The 27097-nt window shown below is 40.2% G+C and overlaps 1 protein-coding gene across 2 annotated transcripts in view; it reads left to right on the top strand.

The window, feature by feature from the left end:
• Positions 1 to 27097, top strand: part of LOC133544548 (integral membrane protein GPR180-like) — a 58803-nt gene that overhangs the window by 25446 nt on the left and 6260 nt on the right. For both annotated transcript variants that reach the window (XM_061890016.1, XM_061890015.1), the window contains exons 2-8: positions 8953 to 9096; positions 9163 to 9257; positions 13014 to 13119; positions 19062 to 19242; positions 22788 to 22837; positions 24225 to 24382; positions 24449 to 24637. In XM_061890016.1, the coding sequence (XP_061746000.1) occupies positions 9006 to 9096; positions 9163 to 9257; positions 13014 to 13119; positions 19062 to 19242; positions 22788 to 22837; positions 24225 to 24382; positions 24449 to 24637 (870 nt within the window). In that variant the 5' untranslated portion in view covers positions 8953 to 9005. The remainder of the gene's footprint in view (positions 1 to 8952; positions 9097 to 9162; positions 9258 to 13013; positions 13120 to 19061; positions 19243 to 22787; positions 22838 to 24224; positions 24383 to 24448; positions 24638 to 27097) is intronic.

Genomic DNA, 27097 nt, shown 5'->3' with positions numbered 1-27097 from the left:
CACAGTATTTTGGACATCTGTGTTGCTGAATCTTTTGCAATTTGTTCAATTAATAATGGAGACGTCAAATAAGAATGCTGTTGGTGGAAAGCGGTGGATTGCAGCTGCCTTTAGCAACCGAGACACAGACGGTGTTTCTTTGTTTGTTGTGAAGTTTTAACACAGAGCGGTCAGGCGGACATGTTTCTCTACGTCAACCAGCAAGTTTTTGGATGGGAAAATTGTGACATTAAGTCGGCTCTTACCGGAGACTTCAGTGGATTATGTGACTTCCTCCTGCAGCCCAAAAAGGCAGCTGTGATCTTGGCTCCTTGGCTTCTCTCGGAGACATTGCCGTTCACCCCAGCCATCCGACTTTCAGGTATGACTTTACAATCCCACTAAAACACTATTAAAACAATAAGCAGATACGGAATTTTCTGGAATTATCCTAGTAACTGTGTCTAACTACATCTGAAACGCTTCCACTACCGCAAAGCCGTCGCCTTTTATTTTTTCTTTTTTTTGTAGTCATTCACTCTAAATTTCCTCATCCACAAATCTTTCATCCTCGCTCAAATTAATGGGGAAATCGTCGCTTTCTCGGTCCGAATAGTTATTGCTGCTGGAGGCTATGATTGTAAACAATGTGAGGATGTGAGGAGCCCTACAACCCGTGACGTCACGCGCACATCGTCTGCTACTTCTGGTACAGGCAAGGCTTTTTTTATTAGGGACCAAAAGTTGCGAACTTAATCGTCAATGTTCTCTACTAAATCCTTTCAGCAAAAATATGGCAATATCGCAATATGATCAAGTACGACACATAAAATGGACCTGTTATACCCGTTTGAATAAGAAAATCTCATTTCAGTAGGCCTTTAATGCTTGGATTTGACTGACGTCACGTCCCGCTCATCAAATATGCGTGGTGGTCAAGCGACCTCTGTTCTCTGTGGGTACTCTGCGCTCTTTAGACTGTCTCAAAGAAAAAATGCCCTTTACTTGCGTTGTTTTCGGCTGTACGAATCGTTCAAATCGTGAAAAGGATAAACGTTTTAGAACATCTTTTCTCGGACATTGTACTTCACATATGCATATATATGCATATATATACACATATATATGTACATACATACATATATACATACATACATTGTGCTTCAGATACTGTCGTCACTTCAGCTTTCTTTACGGACACTGGCATTCTGTAATTTTGTTGAAGTCGTTATGGTTTGCGCTAGCACTGGTGATGCAGGCCAAACTGGGATCTTTGCAGATCCAAGCTCCATTCTCAGTGGGTACTCTGCGCCATTAAAACTTTCCCTAAGAAAAAATGCCATATGGTTGTGCTGTTTTCGGCTGTAGGAATGGTTCAAATTGCGAACAAGTTAAATGTTTCTTCAGAGTTCCTCAAGAGGTAATCAAAAAGGGCGGAAGAGGGCAAGATTTGACGAAAGGACGTCAAGAAAAGCAGCTCACCCTCCAGTCCAAGAGAGCAGACTCGAAGAATGCATGAGTTTGCAGTGATCACGTCATTAAAAGTTTTGTTTGATATAGGGCTGGGCGATGTATCGATACACCCGATATATCGCAGGTTTGTCTCTGTGCGATATAGAAAATTACTATATCGTGATATTCGAGTATACGTTCTCACGCAGTTGCTTTTAGCTGCTGGCATTACACTACAGGTTCTTCCCACTCTTTCTTGTCTCTCGTTCTCACAGACAGCAAGCGCACTATCTTACATACGTCACATACGTATAGGCCCTCGCAGAGCAGAGAGGTAGCAGCATGGGTAACGTTCGCTGGTAATACGAGAGAAAGAATGTTCGAATCTGGTAACATGAAGGAATAATTAATTCCCAAGAAAAACAGCAGGGGGTCCATTGTCTGGCGGTGGTTTGGCTTCAAGTGGGAATATGTCGAACAGACAACCGTAATCTGTCAAGTGTGGGGCAAAAGCGTTGCTACAAAAAGTAGCATTACTGCTAATATGTAGCATCATCTGAAAAGTCTCCTGCTAGAGAATGAAGAGTGCTTACTCGGAATGTCAACATCTCCATTCGGTATCACACCAACAAAATGCAGAACCAACCATTTCCACATCAACACCGTATGAAAAAAATAGTCATCAACATAAGGAGATAACCACATAGCGATTTGATTTCCCATTATGCAGCTCATTTTATTTAACAGTTATTGAAATATCTTGTGTGACATCATGCACAAAAGTGCACTTTGTTTGTTTGTTTTAAACTATTGTAATGGCTTTCTGTTCAAAAAGTGCACTTTAATTTACTGTTGTTTTTATATGTCATCTTAGTGACATCATGCACAAAAGTGCACTAATAGCTTGTTTTAAAATGTCTCTGACAATCTTGCACTTTCTGTTTTGAAATTACATGAATGTTTGAGCCACTGCTTAATAACTGTTAAATAAATATAGTTTTGGTCAATTGACTTAGTTGTGATTTCCCTCTGCATGAACGTTTAAAATGAGCATGTATTAATGCAGTATGAACAAGAATGTTTTAATGTAGACACATAGAGTCATCATACTGCTGTGATTATGTGCATCAAGTGTTTATTCAAGGCTAAGGCAAAATATTATGATATATACTTTGTATCGTGATATGGCCTAAAAATATTGAGATACTAAAAAAAAGGCTATATTGCCGTTTATTATTTCCCATTTAAATGTTATCTGGATATTATTTGTAATTCTCAAACAAGTTTGCTACGAGTGTTTCAAAAAAAAAACTCACTGTGAGCAAAACCTCGAAGAGTAAAGCTTTTACAAAAAGCAACGATCATAAATGGCGCCCTTAGCACATACAAAAAGTTGACTTCTATAGTTGTTGGAGCCATCGAAAGAGGAGCATTTTTATTGGTTTTGAGCGGTGATGCAATCGATGCATGGCCAAGCCTTGATAATCAATCTGTTTGCGCGAGCTGCAAACACGAGACGCCAGCAGAAATCGTTTTCAACCTCTCTGTATTGAACCTTAGTTTTCAAATGAAAAGACAGTACAAAGCGTTTAAGTAACGCTGTTTTGGTTTTGATAATTGATTTAGATTTGAGCCAACAACTTGATGCATGCATCGGCTTTGTGTTAGTTTAATTTGGCATAGCTTACACACCCAACAATTATTTCATTAATTGCTCATTCGAAGACTCACCCACTTCAACATGAGTCAGCAAAATCAATCATGTCAGTAGACAAAGTATTTTTATGTATTTTTTATTGTTTTTTGTCCTGTCCAGCTACTCAGGCAAATCATATAGTTGATGTAGATGCCCATATCGGCTGTACAGATTTACTTTACAAAAGAGAAGTGTGGGATACTTCTCTTGTTGCCTTATTTGTGTGTGACTTTATTAAAAGCATTTATATTATTATTTGGTGCAGCCGGGCCGGAGCAGGAGGGGATAGGAAGAGGGTGAAAAAGGAAGACAAAGGGGGAAATTGTGGGGACAAGAGAGGGATAAGACAGAGAGACAACAACCGAAAACACAACAATAACTATAACAACAACAACAGGACAACATCAGCAAATTGGATATATATACGGTAAAAGTGATAGCAAAGAAGCAGTTGGTGAAATAAATATTAATAATACAGAAATGACAATGAACATTATCACACTACAAATGGAGCAATACAAATACCAATAGAAACAGCACTATTGATAATAAATAATAATTATTACTTCTATCAACCATACAATTGTTTCAAATGCAACAATACATATATGTAATAACTTGAAATAAAATAGCAGATAAATGAAGGGGAAGAAAGAGAAGCCAACCTTGCAGATTGTTATAATAACAATACAACAAAACTGCGCCCCACCCTACCCCGCCCACCTCAACCGACGCAGGAGGGGAGGGTGGGGTTAGGTAGTAGCTGGGGTGAATAATGTAGCCCAGAAGAGTTAAGGTTGCGTGGGATTCTGGGCATTTGTTCTGTTGTGTTTATGTTGTTTTACAGTGCGGATGTTTTCCCGAAATGTGTTTGTCATTCTTGTTTGGTGTGGGTTCCCTGTGTGGCGCATATTAGTAAGAGTGTTTGTTGTTTATATCACAACCCTCAGTGTAAGCTGTATGGCTGTTGATCAATTATGCCTTGCAAATGCTTGAGGATGGTAAAAATCGCTTCACGCAACACGTGACCAGCCGGTACACATACAGCGTTGTGTAACAGCGGGCACGACTACGTGTATTAGAGGACGTTATGGGTATGCCACCACGGCCCGCACTCATTGTCGCTGTCCGAAGGAAAATCGGGGTATATTTACCCCAGTCAATTTTTGGGAAAGGCACTGAAGTTAAAAACCTCCTGGAAAATCAAGCATTAAGGCATGGAGACTGTTTCTACAAACATTTGTGAAAGAATGGGCCGCTCTCAGGAGCTCAGTGATTTCCAGCGCAGAAATGTCATACGATGCCACCTGTGCAACAAATACAGTCGTGAAATTTCCTCGCTCCATAATATTCCCATTCAACTGTCGGCTTTATTATAAGACAGTGGAAGAGTTTGGGAACAACAGCAACTCAGCCATGAAGTGGTAGGCCACTTAAACGGACAGAGAGGGGCCAGCAGATGCTGAAGCGCATAGTAGTGCAAAGAGGTCGCCGACTTTCTGCACAGTCAGTTGCTACAGCGCTCCAAACTTCATGTGACCTTCCAATTAGCCCACGTACAGTACGCAGAGAGCAATGCAAAGCATGGCCACTGGACTCTAAAGCAGTGGAGACGCGTTCTTTGGAGTGATGAATCACATTTTTCCATCTGGCAATCTAATGGACGAGTCTGGGTTTGGAGGTTGCCAGGAGAACTGTACATTTTGCACTGCATTGTGCCATGTGTGAAATTTGGTGGAGGAGGAATTATGGTGTGGGGTTGTTTTTTAGGAGTTGGGCTTGGCCCCTTAGTTCCAGTGAGAGGAACTTTGAATGTTCCAGGATACCAATACATTTTGGACAATTCGATGCTCCCAACCTTGTGGGAACAGATTGGAGTGGGCCCCTTCCTCTTTAATCAGGACTGTGCACCAGTGCACTAGCAAGGTCCATAATGACATGGATGACAGAGTCTGGTGTGGATGAACTGGACTGGCCTGACCTGAACCCGATAGAACACCTTTTGTATGACTTAGAACGGAGACTGAGAGCCAGGCCTTCTCGACCAACATCAGTGTGTGACCTCACCAATGCGCTTTTGGAAGAATGATCGAAAATTCCTATAAACAGACTCCGCACCCTTGTGGACAGCCTTGCCAGAAGTTTGAATAGCTGCAAAAAATGGGCCGACATTATACTGAACCCTATGGGTTAGGAATGGGATGGCAGTTCAAGTTCATAAGTGTGTCAAGGCAGGTGGCCAAATACTCTTGGCAATATAGTGCATGTTTGATGAAACGTGATTATATGCATGTGTGTACTTGTATATGTACAGTATGTTTATATGTATGTTTGTACAGTGAATGCGCATGTGGATGTACAAACTTTGAGTGTGTAGGTATATGGGAGCATAGGTACATATGTGTGCATGTATGTAAATATATATATATATATATACATATATATATACATATATATATACATATATATATATATATATATATATATATATATATATATATATATATATATATATATATATATATATATATAAATGTGTGTATGGGAGTGTGTGTATATATATATGTATTTGTATGTACAATATATTTGACTCAGAGTATATGCGGGAGCCAGTGTACGGCCCCAGAGAGCCCAACCCAAAATGGCAACTGTGGCACCCAGGGAACAAGGTACCATTGGCCCCACACAGCCAGGCCGGCCAGCGACAGGAACCCCAGAGCCCGGCTCACCGTGCCGCCCGGAACAGCCAGCAGGTGGCCGTAGACAGACGCGCCTGGCAGAGGACAAGGCACGGGAGAAGCAGGGGACAGCCAGCCCCCAAGCCAGCAAGAGACCACACCCACGCGGGTAGAAAGCGGGATGCCCCGCCCGAGGGGCCCAGAGACTCCCCGCAACCGAATGGGAAGACTTCCGCCGCCCCACCAGCAACAGGGCCTCCATGAGCCCAAACCCCATTTCCCGTAGAGCACGGTGGGGCCCTCACCAGGCCACCCCACCCAAGTCGGCTGCCGCAGGAACCACCCCCCCCCCCCCCCCCCCCTCCTGCAGGGACCCCAAAGATGGCGATGGAACGACCAGCAACTGCCCTGTCGAATCATTCCCCTGAGAGAGGGGAAAAGTAAAAAATAAATACAAATAATAATGATTAAAAAAAAATAATAATAAAAAAATAATAATAATAATAATAAAAAATGTATTTTTAAAATGTTTAACAAATTAAGATCACAGACACACTAAGTCACTACTCCAGCAGCTGGCCGACTTGAAGCACCGCATATATATATATATATATATATATATATATATATATATATATATATATATATATATATATATATATATATTTGTGTATATATATATATTTGTGTATATATGTATATATTTGTGTATATATGTGTATATATGTATATATATATGTGTATATATATGTATATATATATGTGTATATATATGTGTATATATATGTGTATATATATGTGTGTATATATATATGTGTATATATATGTGTATATATATGTATATATATGTGTATATATATGTGTGTATATATATATGTGTATATATATATGTGTATATACAGTATATGTGTATATATATATATGTGTATATACAGTATATGTGTATATATATATATGTGTATATATATATGTGTATATATATAAGTATATATATGTATGTATATATATGTATATGTATATATATGTATATGTATATATGTGTGTATATATATGTGTATGTATATATATGTGTATGTATATATATGTGTATATATATGTATATGTATATATATGTGTGTGTATATATATATATATATATGTATATATATATATATATATATATATATATATGTATGTGTGGCCCTGCGATGAGGTGGCGACTTGTCCAGGGTGTACGCCGCCGGGGCTCCCCTTTAGAGATAGAGTGAGAAGCTCTGTCATCCGGGAGGAGCTCAAAGTAAAGCCGCTGCTCCTCCACAGAGAGAGGAGCCAGATGAGGTGGTTTGGGCATCTGGTCAGGATGCCACCCGAACGCCTCGCTAGGGAGGTGTTTTGGACACTTCCGTCCGGTTGTACCTAAAATATTGGTTGGTTGCTACGTTAAAGTTTATTTTGGACATTTATACAATTTCAATATGATACATCACATATTACAACAGGTTGTAATGCAACGAGGAAGACCCAGGACATGTTGGGAAGACTGTCTCCCGGCTGGCCTTGGGATCCCCTGGGAGTAGCTGAACGAAGTGGCTGGGGAGAGAAAAGTCTGGACTTCCTTGCTTAGGCTGCTGCCCCTGCGACCCGACCTCAGATAAGCGGAAGAAGATGGATGGATACTATACTTAGCATTAGCATCTATCAAAATCAGCTTGGCCTCTTTGGATATCACTTCAAAACTTAAAGGGGAACATCATCATCAGACCTATGTAAGCGTCAATATATACCTTGATGTTGCAGAAAAAAGACCATATACAGATTTCCGAAATCTAAAAGGGTGAATTTGGCGATTTAAACGCTGTCGAAGCGATGACCTTTCACCCATGACGTCACAACGTGAATCGATCCGCCATTTTCTCAATCACATTACACACACCAAGTCAAATCAGCTCTGTTATTTTCCGTTTTTTCGATTGTTTTCCGTACCTTGGAGACATCATGCCTCGTCGGTGTGTTGTCGGAGGGTGTAACAACACGAACATGGACGGATTCAAGTTACACCAGTGGCCAAAAGATGCGAAAGTCCCTCGTTTGTTCTGCACACTGTACCGACGACAGCTATGCTATGACAGAGATGGCACAGAGATGTGTGGATATCCTGCGACACTCAAAGCAGATGCATTTCCAACGATAAAGTCAACGAAATCACAAAAGTGATTTTTTTGATGTTATTGACTTATGTGGAGTGTGCTAATCAGACATGTTTGGTCACGGCATGACTGCAAGCTAACCAATGCTAACATGCTATTTAGGCTAGCTGTATGTACATATTGCATCATTATGCCTCATTTGTAGCTATATTTGCATCCAGCGTTTCCCTCCACCCACATTTAATGCCAAACAAACACATACCAATCGTTGGTTAGAAGGCGATCGCCGAATTCGTCCGCGCTTCCTCCTGTGCCGCTGTCTGTCCTGATATGGCTCAAAAGCTTCTGTTCCTTCTTTAATTTCGTTTTCGGTACCTGCCTCCACACTCCAATCATCCGTTTCAGTACATGCGTAATCTGTTGAATGGCTTACGGCGCTGAAATCCGAGTCTGAATCCGAGATACTATGCTATAACTTTCTGTGCTATCCGCCGTGTTTGTTTTTGGTGGCTTCACGCAGTGACGTCACAGGACAATAGACGGGTGGATATAGCAATGGTGTAAATCAGGCACTTTGAAGCTGTTTTTCGGGATATTGCGTGATGGGTAAAGTTTTGAGAAAAACTTCTAAAAAAAAAAAAATAAGCCACTGGGAACTGATTTTTATTGGTTTTAACCCTTCAGAAATTGTGATAATGTTCCCCTTTAAGCTTCGGCGGCTGCTGCCGAGGTTGTGCCGCTTCAGCGAAGTCCGCTGATTTTAACAGGAGAGGATTATCATGTATTGTAATTTATTTTGCAAAAAGGGGAGTTTGACACGTGCACCTTCAGCATTTGCAGCAGTAACACTGAGCGACGTCATCCGACATGAGCGTGATGAGTGTGTCACCCTTTCATCTTCCTACATCTTTCCATCCATCTATTTTCTACCGCTTGTAGTTAATAGTCAAGCTGAACTCCATCCATCCATTTTCTATTTTACATTTAAATGCTCCCCCTCTTTTGTTTGTGTGGTGTGCAGGTGATGCAGGTTTGGTGGTCTGTCAGCTGGACAACCCCTCATTAGCTGCAGAGATGGAGTCCAGACTGCTGCTATATCCAAATGTGGACAAGGACTGGGTCAACCTCAGCTGCTCTGAAAGACTCACTCGAGCCAAGATCATCAGTAAGAGGAAGTTTGCACCAATGCATAATAAGGCTGGTAATGTGATGTTCCTCCTTCTTGCTTCAGTATCTCTCAGTCAAGAAGAACAGAACCAGACGATCCCTCGTCAGTCGTCTCCTACGGTGTGGAAGGCTCTGTATGCAGACAGATACACCTGTCAGGTAACTTATAGGGAAACTACACTATTTTGGGAATTTTGCACACGTTTTAATTTTTTTGCACTGGAATTAGGGCTGGGCGATATGGCCTTTTTTTAATATTTTGATATTTTTAGGCCATATCAGGATACACGATATATATGGCAATATTTTTCCTTAGCCTTGAATTAACACTTGATGCATATAATCACACCAGTGTGATGGTTCTATTTTGACATTAAAACATTTTTGTTCATACTGTATTAATATATGCTCATTTTAAACTCTCATGCAAAGAGGGAAATCACAACTAGGTCAACTGACCAAAACTGTATCTATTAAACATTTATTAAGCAGTGGCACAAACATTCATGTCATTTCAAAACAAAGTGCAAGATTTTCAGAGACATTTTAAAGCAAGCTATGAGTGCACTTTTGTGCATGATGTCACCAAGATGACATATCAAAACAACACTAAATTAAAATGCGCTTTTTGACCAGAACGGCACTACAATAGTTTAAAACAGTGGTTCTTAACCTTGTTTAAGGTACCGAACCCCACCCGTTTCATACGCGCATTCACCGAACCTTTTTTTAGTGAAAAATAAATGTATATATTTTTTTCAAATTCAAGACAAAGTTATATGTTTTTGGTAACATTTTAGTATGGGGAACATATTCTATGAAACAAAGACTTATTTTAGAGTTATTTGGTTAGGGTTAGGGTCAGGGTTAGAGGGTTAGGGTTATAATAAGGCCATGCCGAATAAAGCATTAATAAGTACCTAATAATGACTAGTTAAGAGCCAATATGTTACTAATTTGCATGTTAATAAGCAACTAATTAATGGTGAATATGTTGCCCATACTGAAGTGTTACCATGTATTTTTTACTGGTGCACAAAATGAACCGTGCATGAACATCACCTTGTTCAAACAACAAAACCAACACAGTGCATAAACTCATAACAAATTACACACCTGCAAATTTAGTCAGCTGTTGCCGTATTCGTAATACGCCGTTAGGGAGAGGTTGTTTTTACATGATGAGTCGGGTGTGTTTTGACCTCTGCCGAACCCCTGAGGCCGACTCACCGAACCCCTAGGGTTCGATTGAACCCAGGTTAAGAAACACTGGTTTAAAACAAATAAAGTGCACTTTTGTGCATGATGTCACACAAGATATTTCAATAACTATCAAATAAAAATGAGCTGCACAATAGGAAGTCAAATCGCTATGTGGTAGGTTACTGCGGACATTATCTCCTTATGTTGTTGACTATTTTTTTCATACGGTGTTGATGTGGAAATGCTTGCCTCGCCATTTTGTTGGTGTGGCACCGAACGGAGATGTTGACATGCTGAGTAAGCACGCTGAATCAGGCGGGCCGGTTCTACGATCGTAATGAAACTGGACTCACTGGTGACGGTGGCAGAGAAGAGGACTGTTGACAAACTAGTGAGCATCCTGGAGGATGCCAGTCACCCTCTGCATAGTTTTATCAGTAGCCAGAGGAGCCTGTTCAGTTCTAGACTGCTTCATCCCAAGTGCAGGAGTAATAGACTCAAAAACTCATTTGTCCCACACGCTATTAGACTGTACAAATCCTCTCTGGGGTGGGGGACGGGGGGTACTAGGATGACAGGGGATGCAAAACAATAACAGTGCAATACGTTTTCATAACATGCTCACTACTGCCTAGTCTCTCTTATTATATTCTTATTTTACTGTTATATTTTAAATCTCATTGTTGCTTTTTATTTTTATTCTTATTGTAATATTTTTCTATTTGTTTCTATTATAACCCCATTATTTACTTTTTACTGTTTGATTGATCTCAACTCTGTACACTGCGGCTGGAATTTTTAATTTTCCTGAAGGAACTCTCCTGAAGGAATCAATAAAGTACTATCTATCTATCTATCTATCCATCTATCCATCTATCTATCTATCTATCTATCATTCTCTAGCACAAGGGTGTCAAACTCAAATACAGAGTGGGCCAAAATTTAAAAACTGAACAAAGCCGCGGGCCAAAATTGAACGAATTAACCTTTTAATAGGACCTAAACAAGTTTTGCAATGAATATTGAACAAGCAAGGCTTATATAACTTTATAGTGACATGCAAAATCAAGTTTCAAATAATAATAATAATAATTAAAAAATATCAATGGCATATCAAATAAAATTTGGATAAAAATGTAATGCCTCTTTTCTATTTGCAGCCCTCTGAGGTAAGTATCAAAATAAACGTTTTCCAAAGGCTAATAATACATTTGAAAATAAAATAACAATAACGAATGAATCAAACATTCAAGTAGCCAGAGAAAGTGCAAGAATAAAAATGTTAATTATTGCTCAGTTTGCTAAACAACACCGAATATAAAACAAGCAAGGCTTATTAAACTTAACAGTGCAAAATTAACTTTCAAAAAACAAACAAAAGAATATCAATGGCATATTAAATAAAATGATAATTAAAAAAATGGTGGTAGCGGGGGGAGGGGTGTATAGTGTAGCGTCCCGGAAGAGTTAGTGCTGCAAGGGCTCCTGGGTATTTGTTCTGTTGTGTTTATGTTGCGAATGTTCTCCCGAAATGTGTTTGTCATTCTTGTTTGGTGTGGGTTCACAGTGTGGCGCATATTTGTAACAGTGTTAAAGTTGTTTACACGGCCACCTTCAGTATGGGTGTTGACCAAGTATGCCTTGCATTAATTTCTGTGCGTAAAAGCCGCATATATTATGTGACTGGGCTGGCACGCTGTTTGTAGGGAGGAAAAGAGGACATGACGACAGGTTATAGAGTACGATAAAGGCAGGGTCCTCAATATTGTTGTCCGGGTGGAAATCGGGAGAAATTCAGGAGAAATTCGCGAGAATGGTTGCCCCCGGGAGATATTCGAGAGGGGCACTGAAATTCGGGAGTCTTCTGGGAAAATCGGGAGGGTTGGCAAGTAAGAGTATTAGCGGTGAATGCGGGGTTACAGCGGCACCACTGCTGTATAATACCTTCGGGCCAGATCTAATGTTAATTTGATATTGGCCCGCGGGCCAGAGTTTGACACCCATGCTCTAGCAGGTGACTTTTCAAATGATGCTACATATGAGCAGTAATGCTACTTTTTGTAGCAACGCTTTTGCCCCAGACTTGACAAATTACGGTTGTCTGTTTGACAAATTTCCACTTGAAGCCAAACCACCGCCAGACGATGGACCCCCTGCTGTTTTTCTTGGGAATTATTTTTTCCTTCATGTCACCAGAATCGCACCTTCTTTCTCTCGTATTACCACTCGCACCACAGCTAACGTTACCCATGCTGCTACCTCTCAGCTTAGCGAGGGCATACACGTATGTGACGTATGTAAGAAGGTGCACTTGCTGTCTGTGAGGACAGACAAGAGAGTGGGAATAGCCTGTAGTGTAATGCCAGCAGCTAAAAGCAACTGCGTAAGAACGTATACTCGAATATCACAATATAGTCATTTTCTATATCGGACAGAGACAAACCCGTGACATATCAAGTATATCGATATATCGCCCAGCCCTAACTGTAACTAGTAAATAAATGTGAGTATTTCAGCAGATGAGGATGTCAATAAAGCAGAATAAGGTTGTTACCTCTCTCTGATCAATGCGCCGCTAAATGAAGGTCCATAACGTTTGCGCTGTCTCATAAGGACTGTGAATTATGAGCATAATTCCATTTTAAGATAAGACCGATTGAATACAGTTAAAATTGAGTCATCTTCACTTCTATTTGCTATTTTCCACCACAGGACGGTGCCGTGATTCCTTCTCATGGCGACCTCACATTTACTGTCCTGCTGCTTAATGCTGATTCTGCAGGAAACCCTTTGGAGCACTTTAGTGCGGAGGAAGCAGGTAAGACATTCTGAATGCTCAGTCAAGTTGTGAATAAGTACTGTTCTGAATATTACAAGAATATGGAGCATGGGCCGTTTGTGTCCCTTGGAAATAGCACGTATAAAGTCACGGAATGTAAAGGGCCTCTCTGAGGCTGACAAGATTGACACTTTTTTCATAGTTGTGAGCCTAAAAATGATATCTACAGTTAAGATTAGACACAGTATTGATTTTAGGCTTGTTTTGTAAGCACATTTTGGAACGGCCACTTTTAACTTCAAAATGTGACATCACCCACAGAAGACTGCAGACAATTTTATATTGCGTAGTATTTGTTTTGGTAGCATCTCCATACAAAATCACACTATTTTTGTGCAGAAGTTGAAATAATGATCAAATATTGCTGCCAAATGCATTGCTGCAAGTTGTAGAAATTAAATTAAAGAAGGGGTCAGCCTGCATATATTTACTTTTTTATTTTTTTTATTTCTTGTCCAGCTACTCAAGCAAAGCATATTGTTGATGTAGATGCCCGTATCGGCTTTACAAATTTACTTTACGAAAGAAAAGTGTGGGAAGGTTCTCTTGTTGCCTTATTTGTATTGTACTTTCTTAAATGGATTTATATTATTGTTTTATGCAGCCGGGCCGGAGCAGGGGGGGATAGAAAGTGAAAAAAAGGAAAACAGAGGGGGAAATAGCGGGTACAAGAAGGGGAGAAGATGGAGAGACAACAGCAGCAAACACAACAACTACAGAACAACATCAGCAAATAGGTTATGTACAAATATGATGGTAAAAGTGATAGCAAAGAAGCAGTTAGTGAAATGAATATTAATAATACAGGCATGACTATGAGCATTATTACACTACAAATACTAATAGAAATAGCACTATTGATAATGAATATTAACAATAATTTCCTCTTATCAACAATACAATTGTTTCAAATGCAACTATACCTATATGTAATAATAACTTGAAATACAAAAGAAAGCAGATAAGTGCATATATTTACAAATGATCGGAGTATGAGAAAAGTATAGGCCCCCTCCAGTCAAATTCACTCGTGTAAAAAGGGATGGACCAAGCTGGAGGAGTGTAATTTGCAGCGATCGTTTTAATGATTGTGACCACAAAGAGGAAGGGTTATATCTGAGTTTGGATGGAAAAAATGTAAAGCACTCAAACCACAAATGCGATCAAAAGCAGCCGCGAATGGAAAAAGATTGACTCAGAACCTGCAGAATAACGAAAGAAAAAGAATGTAAGCCGCTAGTATTCTTTATTGCGTCCTCTTCTACTGATGTTTTTCTCAAGATGTTTGAGGGAATGGAATGATGAAACCCAGGCTCTAGTGACTATGAAAGAGCAGGGATGTCCGAAAATGGCAATTATTTTATAGTTATTATTTGCTTATAATGTTAACCATATCTGTTTGTAAAGTACCGTATTTTCCGCACTATAAGGCGCACCGGATTATAAGGCGCACCTTCAACGAATGGCCTATTTTAATATTTTGCTCATATATAAGGCGCATCGCATTATAAGGCGCATAGAATAGATGCTGCAGTAGAGGCTGGGGTTACGTTATGCATCCATTAGATGGAGCTGCGCTAAAGGGAATGTCAACAAAACAGTCAGATATGTCAGTCACACTTTATTAATAGATTACAAACCAGCGTTCTGACAACTCTGTTCACTCCCAAAATGAATAAACAGCTGTTTTGTTATTTACCCCGAGTCAATAAACACGTAAAAAACTGTCTAATACTGTTACGGTAAATCAAACGTTAGTGCAATCACAATATAGTAACACTCAAAATAGTGCAAAGCAATAATATATCAATAACTCAACGTTACTCAAACGGTAATGTCACACAACACACAAAATAAACATGTAGAGCTCACTTTATTAAATTATTCCTCATCCACGAATCCCTCAAATTCTTCTTCTTCAGTGTTCGGATCAAACAGTTGGGCGAATACGGCATCCAAAATGTCCGGCTCCGTCTCGTCAAAGTCGTCATTAAACAAGTCAGTGTCGCTGCTGTTAATGTTGAATCATTTCGCTGCTGCTCTATTCCCGTGTTCTACTGTGTGACTGATCACCTTGAGTTTAAAACTCTGCACGCCTCCCGCAGTCATATATCCCGGCATGCACCGCGCGCTTCTTCTTCCACGAGGGAAAATAAGGTAGGCGGCTGCTTACCGTATAAGAGGAAGCACACTTCTCCTTCTACAGGTGAGGATAAGGTAGACTGCTGATTACCGTAGTTGCGAGACCTCTTGTGGCATTTTTAATTCGGACACTGAAGAAGAAGAATTCGAGGGATTCGTGGATGAGGAATAACCTAATAAAGTTAGCTTTACATGTTTATTTTGTGTGTTGTGTTGTGTGACATTAACGTTTGAGCAACGTTGAGTTATTCATATATTGTTATTGCTTTGCACTATTTCGAGACGTCGTTAATGGAGTCAGTGTCACTGCTGTTGTCTAGCAGTTCAGTGACAATTCCTGCTCTCCTGTAATCATGTCTCTCAATAGGAGCCATTTTGGGGTCTTTACATTTAAACACACAAATGGAAATGAAACGGCACGGCCTGGCGCAGTCATATATCCCAGCATGCACCGCGCACTTCTTCTCCTACGGGGGAAAATGAAATCGGTGGCTGCTTACCGTAGTTGTGAGACCTGTTGTGGCTCAATATTGGTCCATATATAAGGCACCCCGGATTATAAGGCGCACTGTCAGCTTTTGAGAACATTTTAGATTTTTAGGTGCGCCTTATAGTGCGGAAAATACGGTAATCATTGACCAGGGCCAAGAAAAAAATGCAATTAAGTGATCAAAATAATAGTTTTACATGCCTTTGTTCACACTGTCTATGAGGGGAAACGGGCTCCAGTTCTGTCGCTGATGTCACACCAAGAGGGGGCAGCGTATCGAGTCTGCCGATGTTCCAAGTACAGTTAGTTATCAATTGTTTACTGAAAAACACATTGTTATTCTTCCGAGGATGTCGTAGTCGTAGTGGTTTTTGCAGTCTTCTGAGACATTTGTGATTTAGGGCTATATAAATAAACATTGATTAATTGATTATTCTGAAAAATGACTTCCAGATCCATTTTCAGGAACAAATAATACCTTAAGAGAAATTGTTTGTCATATTTCGGTTTTCTGGACTAGAGATGAACAGTAATGTTCTTTTCAGGGCGATACCAATTATCAGTTAAAAAAGGCCAATAACCGATATTTGGAGGCAATATCAATTTACAGTAAAATTAAGCTAAATATGAATAGTATACATCAGGGGTGTCAAACTCATTTTATATCGGGGGCCACATGGAGAAAAATCTACCCCCAAGTGGGCCGGACTGGTAAAATCACGGCACGATAACTTAAAAGTAAAGGCAACTTCAGATTATTTTCTTTGTTTGAAAATAGAACAAGCACATTCTTTTTTATATATACATTTAATAGTATTCTATCTTTATTTGTCGTTATTTATATTTTCTGAATAAATTCTGTGATAATGTTTATCATTCAACTCATTGGTGTTAATTTTCAATCTATCAAAATGAGAAAATAATATTAAAATCAGATTGCAGTATGTTATTAATGTAGTTTGATCATTTTCCTCAATTGATGTACTAACATCGTGGTTTATTTTGTACATATGTAGCATCATATACAAAGATACAAAGAATTGCTATTGCGACATCCAGTGGACACATTTAGAGAAGCAGTTCTTTCATTCAAATATTTCAGGTACATTTTTATACTTAGCAAACTCATCCCGCGGGCCGGATAAAACCGGTTCGCGGGCCTGTTCCGGCCCCCGGGCCGTATGTTTGACACCCTTGGTATACATCAGTAAACAACTGGACAATGCTTTAAGTTGTTTTTTCGGAAACCAGTAGCGACAAAACGTTTTACCTTTTATCAAGTGTGTCTAAGGAGAGCATCGTTTGCTTTTCAAAATATGGTAACTCTCCTGGGAAAATTGGTAAAAAAATATGTGAATTTTTTTAGATCTCAATGATTTGCAAGCTAATCAATTTTGTAGCAGTTTATGGATTTGAATACATTGTAAGGTTTTCTTGTGAGGAAGCTTGAAATATTGGTTGGTTGGTACGTTAAAGTTTATTTTGAACATATATACAATTTCAATATGATCACATATTTTACATATTTTCATTTATCTTTACAACACGTCTGAAAAGGAGTAGTAAGAACCAAAGCCTATTCAATCCTACGTGGGTCTAAGGAGTTTAGTCTGGTACTTGCTTTTTGTCTATCTTTTATCTGTGTTCATGTTCTGTCAACCCTGTAACTGTATGTCTTCTCTTAGATGGGTTTGTACTAAAAATGTAATTTTGTTGTACTGTTTGAAGTGCAATGACAGTAAAGTTCCATCCATCCACTTCATAGCAATTACTAAAACATATGTTCACTCCCTGTTCTCAATGTGTAACTCAATTTACATCAACGATTTCAAAGTGGTATGATTGATGTGAAATATATGATCTCGAATTATGGCAAATATTTAAAAAAATAAGTCTGGGATCCTTCATTTTCCTCATACAGTGGGGCAAAAAAGTATTTAGTCAGCCACAGATTGTGCAAGTTCTCCCATTTAAAATGATGACAGAGGTCTGTAATTTTCATCATAGGTACACTTCAACTGTGAGAGACAGAATGTGAAAAAAACATCCAGGAATTCACATTGTAGGAATTTTAAATAATTTATTTGTAAATTATGGTGGAAAATAAGGATTCGGTCAACCATTCAAAGCTGTCACTGATGGAAGGAGGTTTTGGCTCAAAATCTCACGATACATGGCCCCATTCATTCTTTCCTTAACACGGATCAATCGTTCTGTCCCCTTAGAAGAAAAACAGCCCCAAAGCATGATGTTTCCACCCTCATGCTTCACAGTAAGTATGGTGTTCTTGGGATGCAACTCAGTGTTCTTCTTCCTCCAAACACGACGAGTTGATTTTATACCAAAAAGTTCTATTTTGGTTTCATCTGACCACATGACATTCTCCCAATCTTCTGCTGTATCATCCTTGTATCCATTTTGGTATAAACTCAACTCGTCGTGTTTGGAGGAAGAAGAATACTGAGTTGCATGCCAAGAACACTATACCTACTGTGAAGCATGGGGGTGGAAACATCATGCTTTGGAGCTGTTTTTCTGCTAAGGGGACAAGACGATTGATCCGTGTTAAGGAAAGAATGAATGGGGCCATGTATCGTGGGATTTTGAGCCAAAACCTCCTTCCATCAGTGAGAGCTTTGAATGGTTGACGAAATACTTATTTTCCACCATAATTTATAAATAAATTATTTGAAATTCGTACAATGTGAATTCCTGGATTTTTTTTTCACATTCTGTCTTTCACAGTTGAAGTGTACCTATGATGAAAATTACAGACCTCTGTCATCATTTTAAGTGGGAGAACTTGCACAATCAGTGGCTGACTAAATACTTAATTGCCCCACTGTAGGTGACTCATTTTTCAAGCTGGCTGACAATTTACAGTATTTGTCACTGTTAAAGTAATGAGCTGCTGCCTGGTCTTATTTACGTAATATATAAGTCTTCTATTTGTCCATCTGTCTATCCAAGCACAGTAGCGCAGTTAGCAGAAAGGAGCACTGGTAATTATTATCACTCCTTATTACAGTTGTTGTAGTGCTACATACTGGTATCATATGTATATCTGCTGATGCATTTCGGCTGATACTGATACAAGAAGGCCTATATCAATATATGACAAAATGCCTAATATTGGCACCGATAACCGGCCCGGGCCAATATTCAGTTGATCCCTAATCTGGACGCCATGGCTCCTTTTACGTTTATTTTGAGAGAGCTACAACAAGCGAATGTTTGGTATAGCCCGCATGTGAAACGTTTCTTTTGGGTTTTGCATACTCTCATTTAGGTCTTCAAACTTTTTACTTCCTCCTGCTGCTGGCATACTTTGTGTCTTCCTGTATCTACGTAAGGCCTCTGTACCAGGCTCTGAGGAAAGGCGGGCCCATGCACACAGTCCTCAAAGTGCTGACCGCCGCTCTGGCCTTGCAGGGTTTCTCCGCCTTCTGCAACTTCATTCACATGGCAAGGTAAGAGAAGACAATCTTCTATTGATAATAAAAAGCTCAACTACTCCAGTCCCAAGAAGCAAATAAAGCCTGTGGCTAGAGGATCTGCTGCAATCCTTTTTGAGGGTTGGAGGTAGTGCTTTCCCGATACCAATATTTTGGTACTTTTCGGTACTTTTCTATATAACGGTGACCACAAAAAAAATTGCGTCATTGGCTTTATTTTAACAAAAAATCTTACGGTACATTAAACATATGTTTCTTATTGCAAGTTTGTCCTTAAATAAAATAGTGAACACACAAGACAACTTGTTTTTTATTAGTAAGTAAGCAAATAAAGGCTCCTAATTTAGCTGCGGACATATGCAGTTACTTATTGTGTCATTTTCCATTCTATTATTTTGTCAAAATTATTAAGGACAAGTGGTAGAAAATTAATTATTAATAGAGATGTCCGATAATGGCTTTTTTGCCGATATCCGATATTCCGATTTTGTCCAACTCTTAATTACCGATTCCGATATCAACCGATACCGATATATAGAGTCGTGGAATTAACACATTATTATGCCTAACTTTGTTGTGATGCCCCACTGGATTCATTAAACAATATAACAAGGTTTTCCAAAATAAATCAACTCAAGTTATGGGAAAAAAAATGCCAACATAGCACTGCCATATTTATTATTGAAGTCACAAAGTGCATTATTTTTTAACATGCCTCAAAACAGGGCTTCACGGTGGCAGTGCGTCTGCCTCACAATACGAAGGTCCTGCAGTCCTGGGTTCAAATCCAGGCTCGGGATCTTTGCATGTTCTCCCCGTGAATGCGTGGGTTCCCTCCGGGTACTCCGGCTTCCTCCCACTTCCAAAGACATGCACCTGGGGATAGGTTGATTGGCAACACTAAATTGGCCCTAGTGTGTGAATGTGAGTGTGAATGTTGTCTGTCTATCTGTGTTGGCCCTGCGATGAGGTGGCGACTTGTCCAGGGTGTACCCCGCCTTCCGCCCGATCGTAGCTGAGATAGGCGCCAGCGCCCCCCGCGACCCCGAAAGGGAATAAGCGGTAGAAAATGGATGGATGGATGCCTCAAAACAGCAGCTTGGAATTTGGGATTTGCTCTCCCTGAGAGAGCATGAGGAGTTTGAGGTGAGGGAGTAGGGGGAAGCAGGGGGTGTGTATTGTAGCGTCACGGAAGAGTTAGTGCTGCAAGGGTTTCTGGGTATTTGTTCTGTAGTGTTTATGTTGTTACGGTGTAGATGTTCTCCCGAAATGTGTTTGTCATTCTTGTTTAGTGTGGGGTCATTGTGTGGCGTAACAGTGTTAAAGTTGTTTATACGGCCACCCTCAGTGTGACCTGTATGGCTGTTGACCAAACCTTGCATTCACTCGCGTGTGTGAAAAGCTGTAGATATTATGTGATTGGGCCGGCATGCAAAGGTAGTGCCTTTAAGGTTTATTGGCACTCTGTACCTCTTCCTACGTCCGTGTACTCAGCAGCGTTTTAAAACGTCAATAAATTTAACTTTTTGAAACCCATACCAATAATTTTGATACCGATAATTTCCGATATTACATTTTGAAGCATTTATCGGCCAATAATATTGGCAGTCCGATATTATCGGACATCTCTAACGGCCTACTGAAACCCACTACTACCGACCACGCAGTCTGATAGTTTATATATCAATGATGAAATATATCACGTTGCAACACATGGCAATTCGGCCTTTTTAGTTTACTAAATTGCAATTTTAAATTTCCCGTGAGTTTCTTGTTGAAAACGTCGCGGAATGATGACGCGTACGAGTGACGTCACGTGGTGGAGGGGACATATTAGCACAGCACCAAACACTGCTAAAAGTCGTCTATGTTCATGGTGTAATTACACGGTATTTTGGACATCTGTGTTGCTGAATCTTTTGCAATTTTTTCATTTAATAATGGAGACTATAAAGAACAATGCTGTTGGTGGAAAGCTGTGGATTGCAGCTGTCTTTAGCACCGAGACACGGCCGGTGTTTCTTTGTTTGTTGTGAAGCAGAGCGGTCAAGCGAACATGTTTTCTCTACGTCAACCAGCATGTCTTTGGATGGGAAAATTGTGATATTAAGTCTTACCGGAGAAATCAGTGGAATATGGGACTTCTTCCTGCAGTAGCTGTCAAAAAAGGCAGCTGTGAGCTTGGCTCCTCAGCTTCTCTCTGAGACACTGCGTGTTCACCGCAGCCATCCGACCTCGAGGTATGTCTTTAGAATCTCACTAAAACACTATTAAAACAATAAGCAGATAAGGGATCTTCCAGAATTATCCTAGTAAATGTGTCTAATTACATCTGAAACGCTCACACTGCCGTTGCTTTTTTTTTTTTTTTCTAGTCCTTCACTATCACTTGCTTAATTCACGAATCTTTTATCCTCGCTCAAATTAATGGGGAAATTGTCGCTTTCTCGGTCCGAATTGCTCTTACTGCTGGTGGCTCCCATTATAAACAATGTGAAGGTGTGTGGAGCCCTGCAACTCGTGACGTCACGCGCACATACTTCCGGTAAAGGCAGGGCTTTTCTATTAACGACCAAAAGTTGTGAACTTTATCGTGGATGTTCTCTACTAAATCCTTTCAGCAAAAATATGGCAATATCGCGAAATGATGAAGTATGACACATAGAATGGACCTGCTATCCCCGTTTAAATAAGAAAATCTCATTTCAGTAGGCCTCTAATTATTAATCTAATTCTTTATTTACTGTTAATATCTGCTTATTTTCTCTTTTAACATGTTCTAGCTACACTTCTGTTAAAATGTAATAATCACTTATTCTTCTGTTATTTGATACTTTATATTAGTTTTGGATGATACCACAAATATGGGTATCAATCCAATACCAAGTAGTTACAGGATCATACATTGGTCATATTCAAAGTCCTCATGTGTCCAGGGACATATTTCCTGAGTTTATAAACATAATATAAATTTTTGAAAAACTAAAGAAGATGTTGTAATGCCAAAAAATATCGACGTAATCGTAGTAATATCGACTAGATACGCTACTGTACTTGGTATCGTTACAGTGGATGTAATGACGTTTGTTTACATTTTGATGCCGGTGAGCTACGGTGTGTAGTGAAGCATGTTTAGCTATTCCTCGTCCTGCAGGGATGATACTTGCAGGAAACATACTTTATTTGTCACCATGGAGGTGAGGATTAGTTATTTAGAAGTAGCTAAAATACTGCAGACTGGGGCTGGACTTTAGCTGCTTGCTAGCTAGCCATGTCTTAAAGCACCTCTTCCTGAGGGTGTTTCAGTGTTATAACGTCACCTTTATCATTAGTTTTAAGCCAAAATGCAAACCAGCAATGACACGACGTGACGACGAAGGGGATGCGGGGGGGTGGCGGACTGGTACTTTTCAGAGGCGGTATAGTACCAAATATGATTCATTAGTATCGCGGTACTATACTAATACCGGTATACCGTACAACACTAGTCTTAGGTCAGCACAACAGTAGTGACATAATAACAAATGCACAACTGACACCTTTACTGTTGTGCTCTGCAGGTATTCCAGAGACGGCGTTGGTATTCCGCTGATGGGCTGCCTAGCTAAGTGTACGTAACTTCACAAATTATCTTAAAGGGGAACCTTTTTACCAGAGCTATGTAAGCGTGAATATGTACCTTGATGTTGCAGAAAAAAGACCATATGTTTTTTTAGCCGATTTCCGAACTCTAAAAGGGTGAATTTGGCGATTGAAACGCCTTTCAATTGTTCGCTGTCAGAGCAATGACCTTTCACCCGTGACATCACAACAGGAAGCAATCCGCCATTTTCTCAAACACATTACACACAGTCAAATCAGCTCTGTTATTTTCCGTTTTTTCGACTGTTTTCCGTACCTTGGAGACATTATGCCTCGTCGGTGTGTTGTCGGAGGGTGTAACAACACGAACAGAGACGAATTCAAGTTGACTTACGTGGAGTGTGCTAATCAGACATATCAATGGTCACGGCATGTTAATCGATGCTAAAATGCTATTTAGGCTAGCTGTATGTACATAGTGCATCATTATGCCTCTTTTGTAGCTATATTTGCATCCAGCCTTCCCCTCCACTCACATTTAATGCCAAACAAACACATACCAATCAACGGATTCAAGTTGCACCAGTGGTCAAAAGAGGCGAAAGTTCCTCGCACACTTTACCGACGATAGCGATACTACGACATAAATGACACAGAGATGTGTGGATATCCTGCGACACTCAAAGCAGATGCATTTCCAACGATAGTCAACAAAATCACAAAGGTGAATTTTGTTGATGTTATTGACTTATGTGCTAATCAGACATATTTGCTCACGGTATGACTGCCAGCTAATTGATGCTAACATGCTATTTAGGCTAGCTGTATGTACATATTGCATCATTATGCCTCATTTGTAGCTATATTTGCATCCAGCCTTTCCCTCCACCCACATTTAATGCCAAACATATACATCCCAATCGTTGGTTAGAAGGCGATCGCCAAATTCGTCCTTGCTTCCTCTCGTTCCGCTGTCTGTCGTGATATAGCTCAATAGCTTCAGGTTCTTCTTCAATTTGGTTTTCGCTATCTGCCTTCACATTCCAACCATCCGTTTCAATACATGCGTAGTCTGTTGAATCACTTGCGCCGCTGAAATCCAAGTCTGAATCCGAGCTCCTGTGCTATACCTTTCTGTGCTATCCGCCATCTTTGTTTGTGGTGATGTCACGCTGTGACGTCACAGGAAAATGGACGGGTGTATATAACGATGGTTAAAATCAGGCACTTTAAAGCCGTTTTTTGGGATATTGCGTGATGGGTAAAATTTGGAAAAAAACTTCGAAAAATGAAATAAGCCACTGGGAACTGATTTTTATTGGTTTTAACCATTCTGAAATTGTGATAATGTTCCCCTTTAAATCCATTTGTAAAAAGACACCAAGTGACCTCTCTGGCTTGTTGTCTCGATGCAGTTTGGGATATGGTGGCTGAGGTGTCCATGCTGTACACGTTACTAAGTCTCTGTGTGAGCTGGACTCTAAGTCGAGGCCGGAAACCCCAGTCCCGACCTCTGCAGTGGGAACAGTCTCCGGCGTCCACAGCTGTTGCTGTGGGTGGAGTCGTTACGCAGGTACGCTACCTTTTGGCGCGATTGTCTGTGTTTCCCCGATGCTGAGATGCTCATTTGTACTTTTAGGGTGTGCTGCTGCTATGGGAGCAGTACTCCGCATCTGGGAGCCAACACCACAGCAATCAGAGTCTGGCAGGGATACTCCTCATTGCCCTCAAGGTGACGCTGGCCCTCCTGCTGGCCTCCGTTCTTTACCAGATCATCTCCACTGAGAGGAGCACCCTGAAGAGAGACTTCTACATCTGCTTTGCCAAGGTTAGCACTGGCCAAATTCTCCAAAAATCTGTCCCAACACCTCCTTCTTGTCCTTGTCCAGCAAATAACCGAACCGGTTTGATCGCTCTGCGAAACTGCTGGAAACGCTCTCTGTCTCTCTCTCTGCGTGTGTGCACGTACTAACAAAAACAAACAAGTAGAAGAGGCAAAGACAAATTTGTTGTGTACTATTAATGTTGTGTGTGATCTACTAAGACTGCGTGCACAAATCGATTAAAATTACAAAAGCCTATTTACATTAGGTTTTTGCATCCATTTCGGTTGTCACCATGGAGACACTCATTTTCCTCCACATTTATGGCACAATATGGTCCTACCTGTGGCATTTCGTCATGTTGTTGACATGCAGCACACAAAAGGTACCACCTTTTTTGGGCAATATAGAAGTGTGAACTAGACCAATGTTTTTGAACCTTTTTTGAGCCAAGGCGCATTTTTTTCATTGAAAAATGCGGAGGCACACCATCAGCAGAAATAATTTAAAAAAATTAAACTCAGTAGACAATAAAAAGTCGTCGTCGCAATTGTTGGATATGATATAGGGGTGTGGGAGAAAATCGATTCGAATTTTAATCGCGATTCTCACGTTGTGCGATTCAGAATCAATTCTCTTTTTTTTTTTCTTTTTTTTTTTTAAATCGATGTATTTATTTATTTATTTATTTGTTTATTTATTTATTTATTTTTTACTCAATCCAACAAAACAATACACGGCAGTACCATAACAATGCAATCCAATTCCAAAACCAAACCTGACCAAGCAACACTCTAAACTGCAATAAACTGAGCAATTGAAAGGAGACACAAACATGACACAGAACAAACCAAAAGTAGTGAAACAAAAATTAATATTATCAACAACAGTATCAATATTAGTTATAATTCCAGCATAACAGTTATTAAAAATCCCTCATTGACATTATCATTAGAACTTTATAAAAAATAAAAAAAAAGAACAATCGTGTCACAGTGGCTTACACTTGCATCGCATCTCATAAGCTTGACAACACACTGTGTCCAATATTTTCACAAAGATAAAATAAGTCATATTTTTGGTTTGTTTAATAGTTAAAACAAATTTACATTATTGAAATCAGTTGAGGAGTTCAAGTACCTAGGAGTCTTGTTCACGAGTGGGGGAAGAGTGGATCGTGAGATCGACAGGCGGATCGGTGCGGCGTCTTCAGTAATGCGGACGTTGTATCGATCCGTTGTGGTGAAGAAGGAGCTGAGCCGGAAGGCAAAGCTCTCAATTTACCGGTCGATCTACGTTCCCATCCTCACCTATGGTCATGAGCTTTGGGTCATGACCGAAAGGATAAGATCACGGGTACAAGCGGCCGAAATGAGTTTCCTCCGCCGGGTGGCGGGGCTCTCCCTTAGAGATAGGGTGAGAAGCTCTGCCATCCGGGAGGAGCTCAACGTAAAGCCGCTGCTCCTCCACATCGAGAGGAGCCAGATGAGGTGGTTCGGGCATCTGGTCAGGATGCCACCCGAACGCCTCCCTAGGGAGGTGTTTAGGGCACGTCCAGCTGGTAGGAGGCCACGGGGAAGACCCAGGACACGTTGGAAAGACTATGTCTCCCGGCTGGCCTGGGAACGCCTCGGGATCCCCCGGGAAGAGCTAGACGAAGTGGCTGGAGATAGGGAAGTCTGGGCTTCCCTGCTTAGGCTGCTGCCCCCGCGACCCGACCTCGGATAAGCGGAAGATGATGGATGGATGGATGGAAATCAGTTGATAAAACATTGTCCTTTACAATTATAAAAGCTTTTTACAAAAATCTACTACTCTGCTAGCATGTCAGCAGACTGGGGTAGATCCTGCTAAAATCCTATGTATTGGATGAATAGAGAATCCATTTAAATTGGGAAAAAAATCATTTTTGAATCGAGAATCGTGTTGAATTTAAAAAAAATTCGATTTTGAATCGAATCTTGACCCCAAGAATCAATAGTGAATCAAACCAAGGGACACCCAAAGATTCGCAGCCCTAATAACCAACCATGCATCAATTTAAATCTTGTCTCTAAGTAAGTCTACTACTATTGACCCGTCACATCACGCCATGACTTATTTTGAGTTTTTTGTTTTTTTCTTCATGCGTAGTGTTTTAGTTCTTGTCTTGCGCTTTTTGGTGGCTTTTTCTGTTTTGTCGGTACTTTCCTGATGCAGTTTCATTTCTTCCTTTGAGCGCTATTCCCCGCACCTGCTTTGTTTTAGCAATCAAGAATATTTAGGTTGTTGCTATCTTTTTTTGTGTGGACATCGTTGATTGTCATGTCATGTACGGATGTACTTTGTGGACGCCGTCTCTGCGCCACACGCTGTAAGTCTTTGCTGTTGTCCAGCATTCTGTTTTTGTTTACTTTGTAGCCAGTTAAGTTTTAGTTTCGTTCTGCATAGGCATCCCTAAGCTTCAATGCCTTTTCTTAGGGGCA

The sequence above is a fragment of the Nerophis ophidion genome, linkage group LG27, assembly GCF_033978795.1.
Source record: "Nerophis ophidion isolate RoL-2023_Sa linkage group LG27, RoL_Noph_v1.0, whole genome shotgun sequence".
NCBI classification, from domain to species: Eukaryota; Metazoa; Chordata; class Actinopteri; order Syngnathiformes; family Syngnathidae; genus Nerophis; species Nerophis ophidion.
Note: the sequence above shows the minus strand (reverse complement) of the source record. Positions and strands in the feature narration are given on the sequence as shown.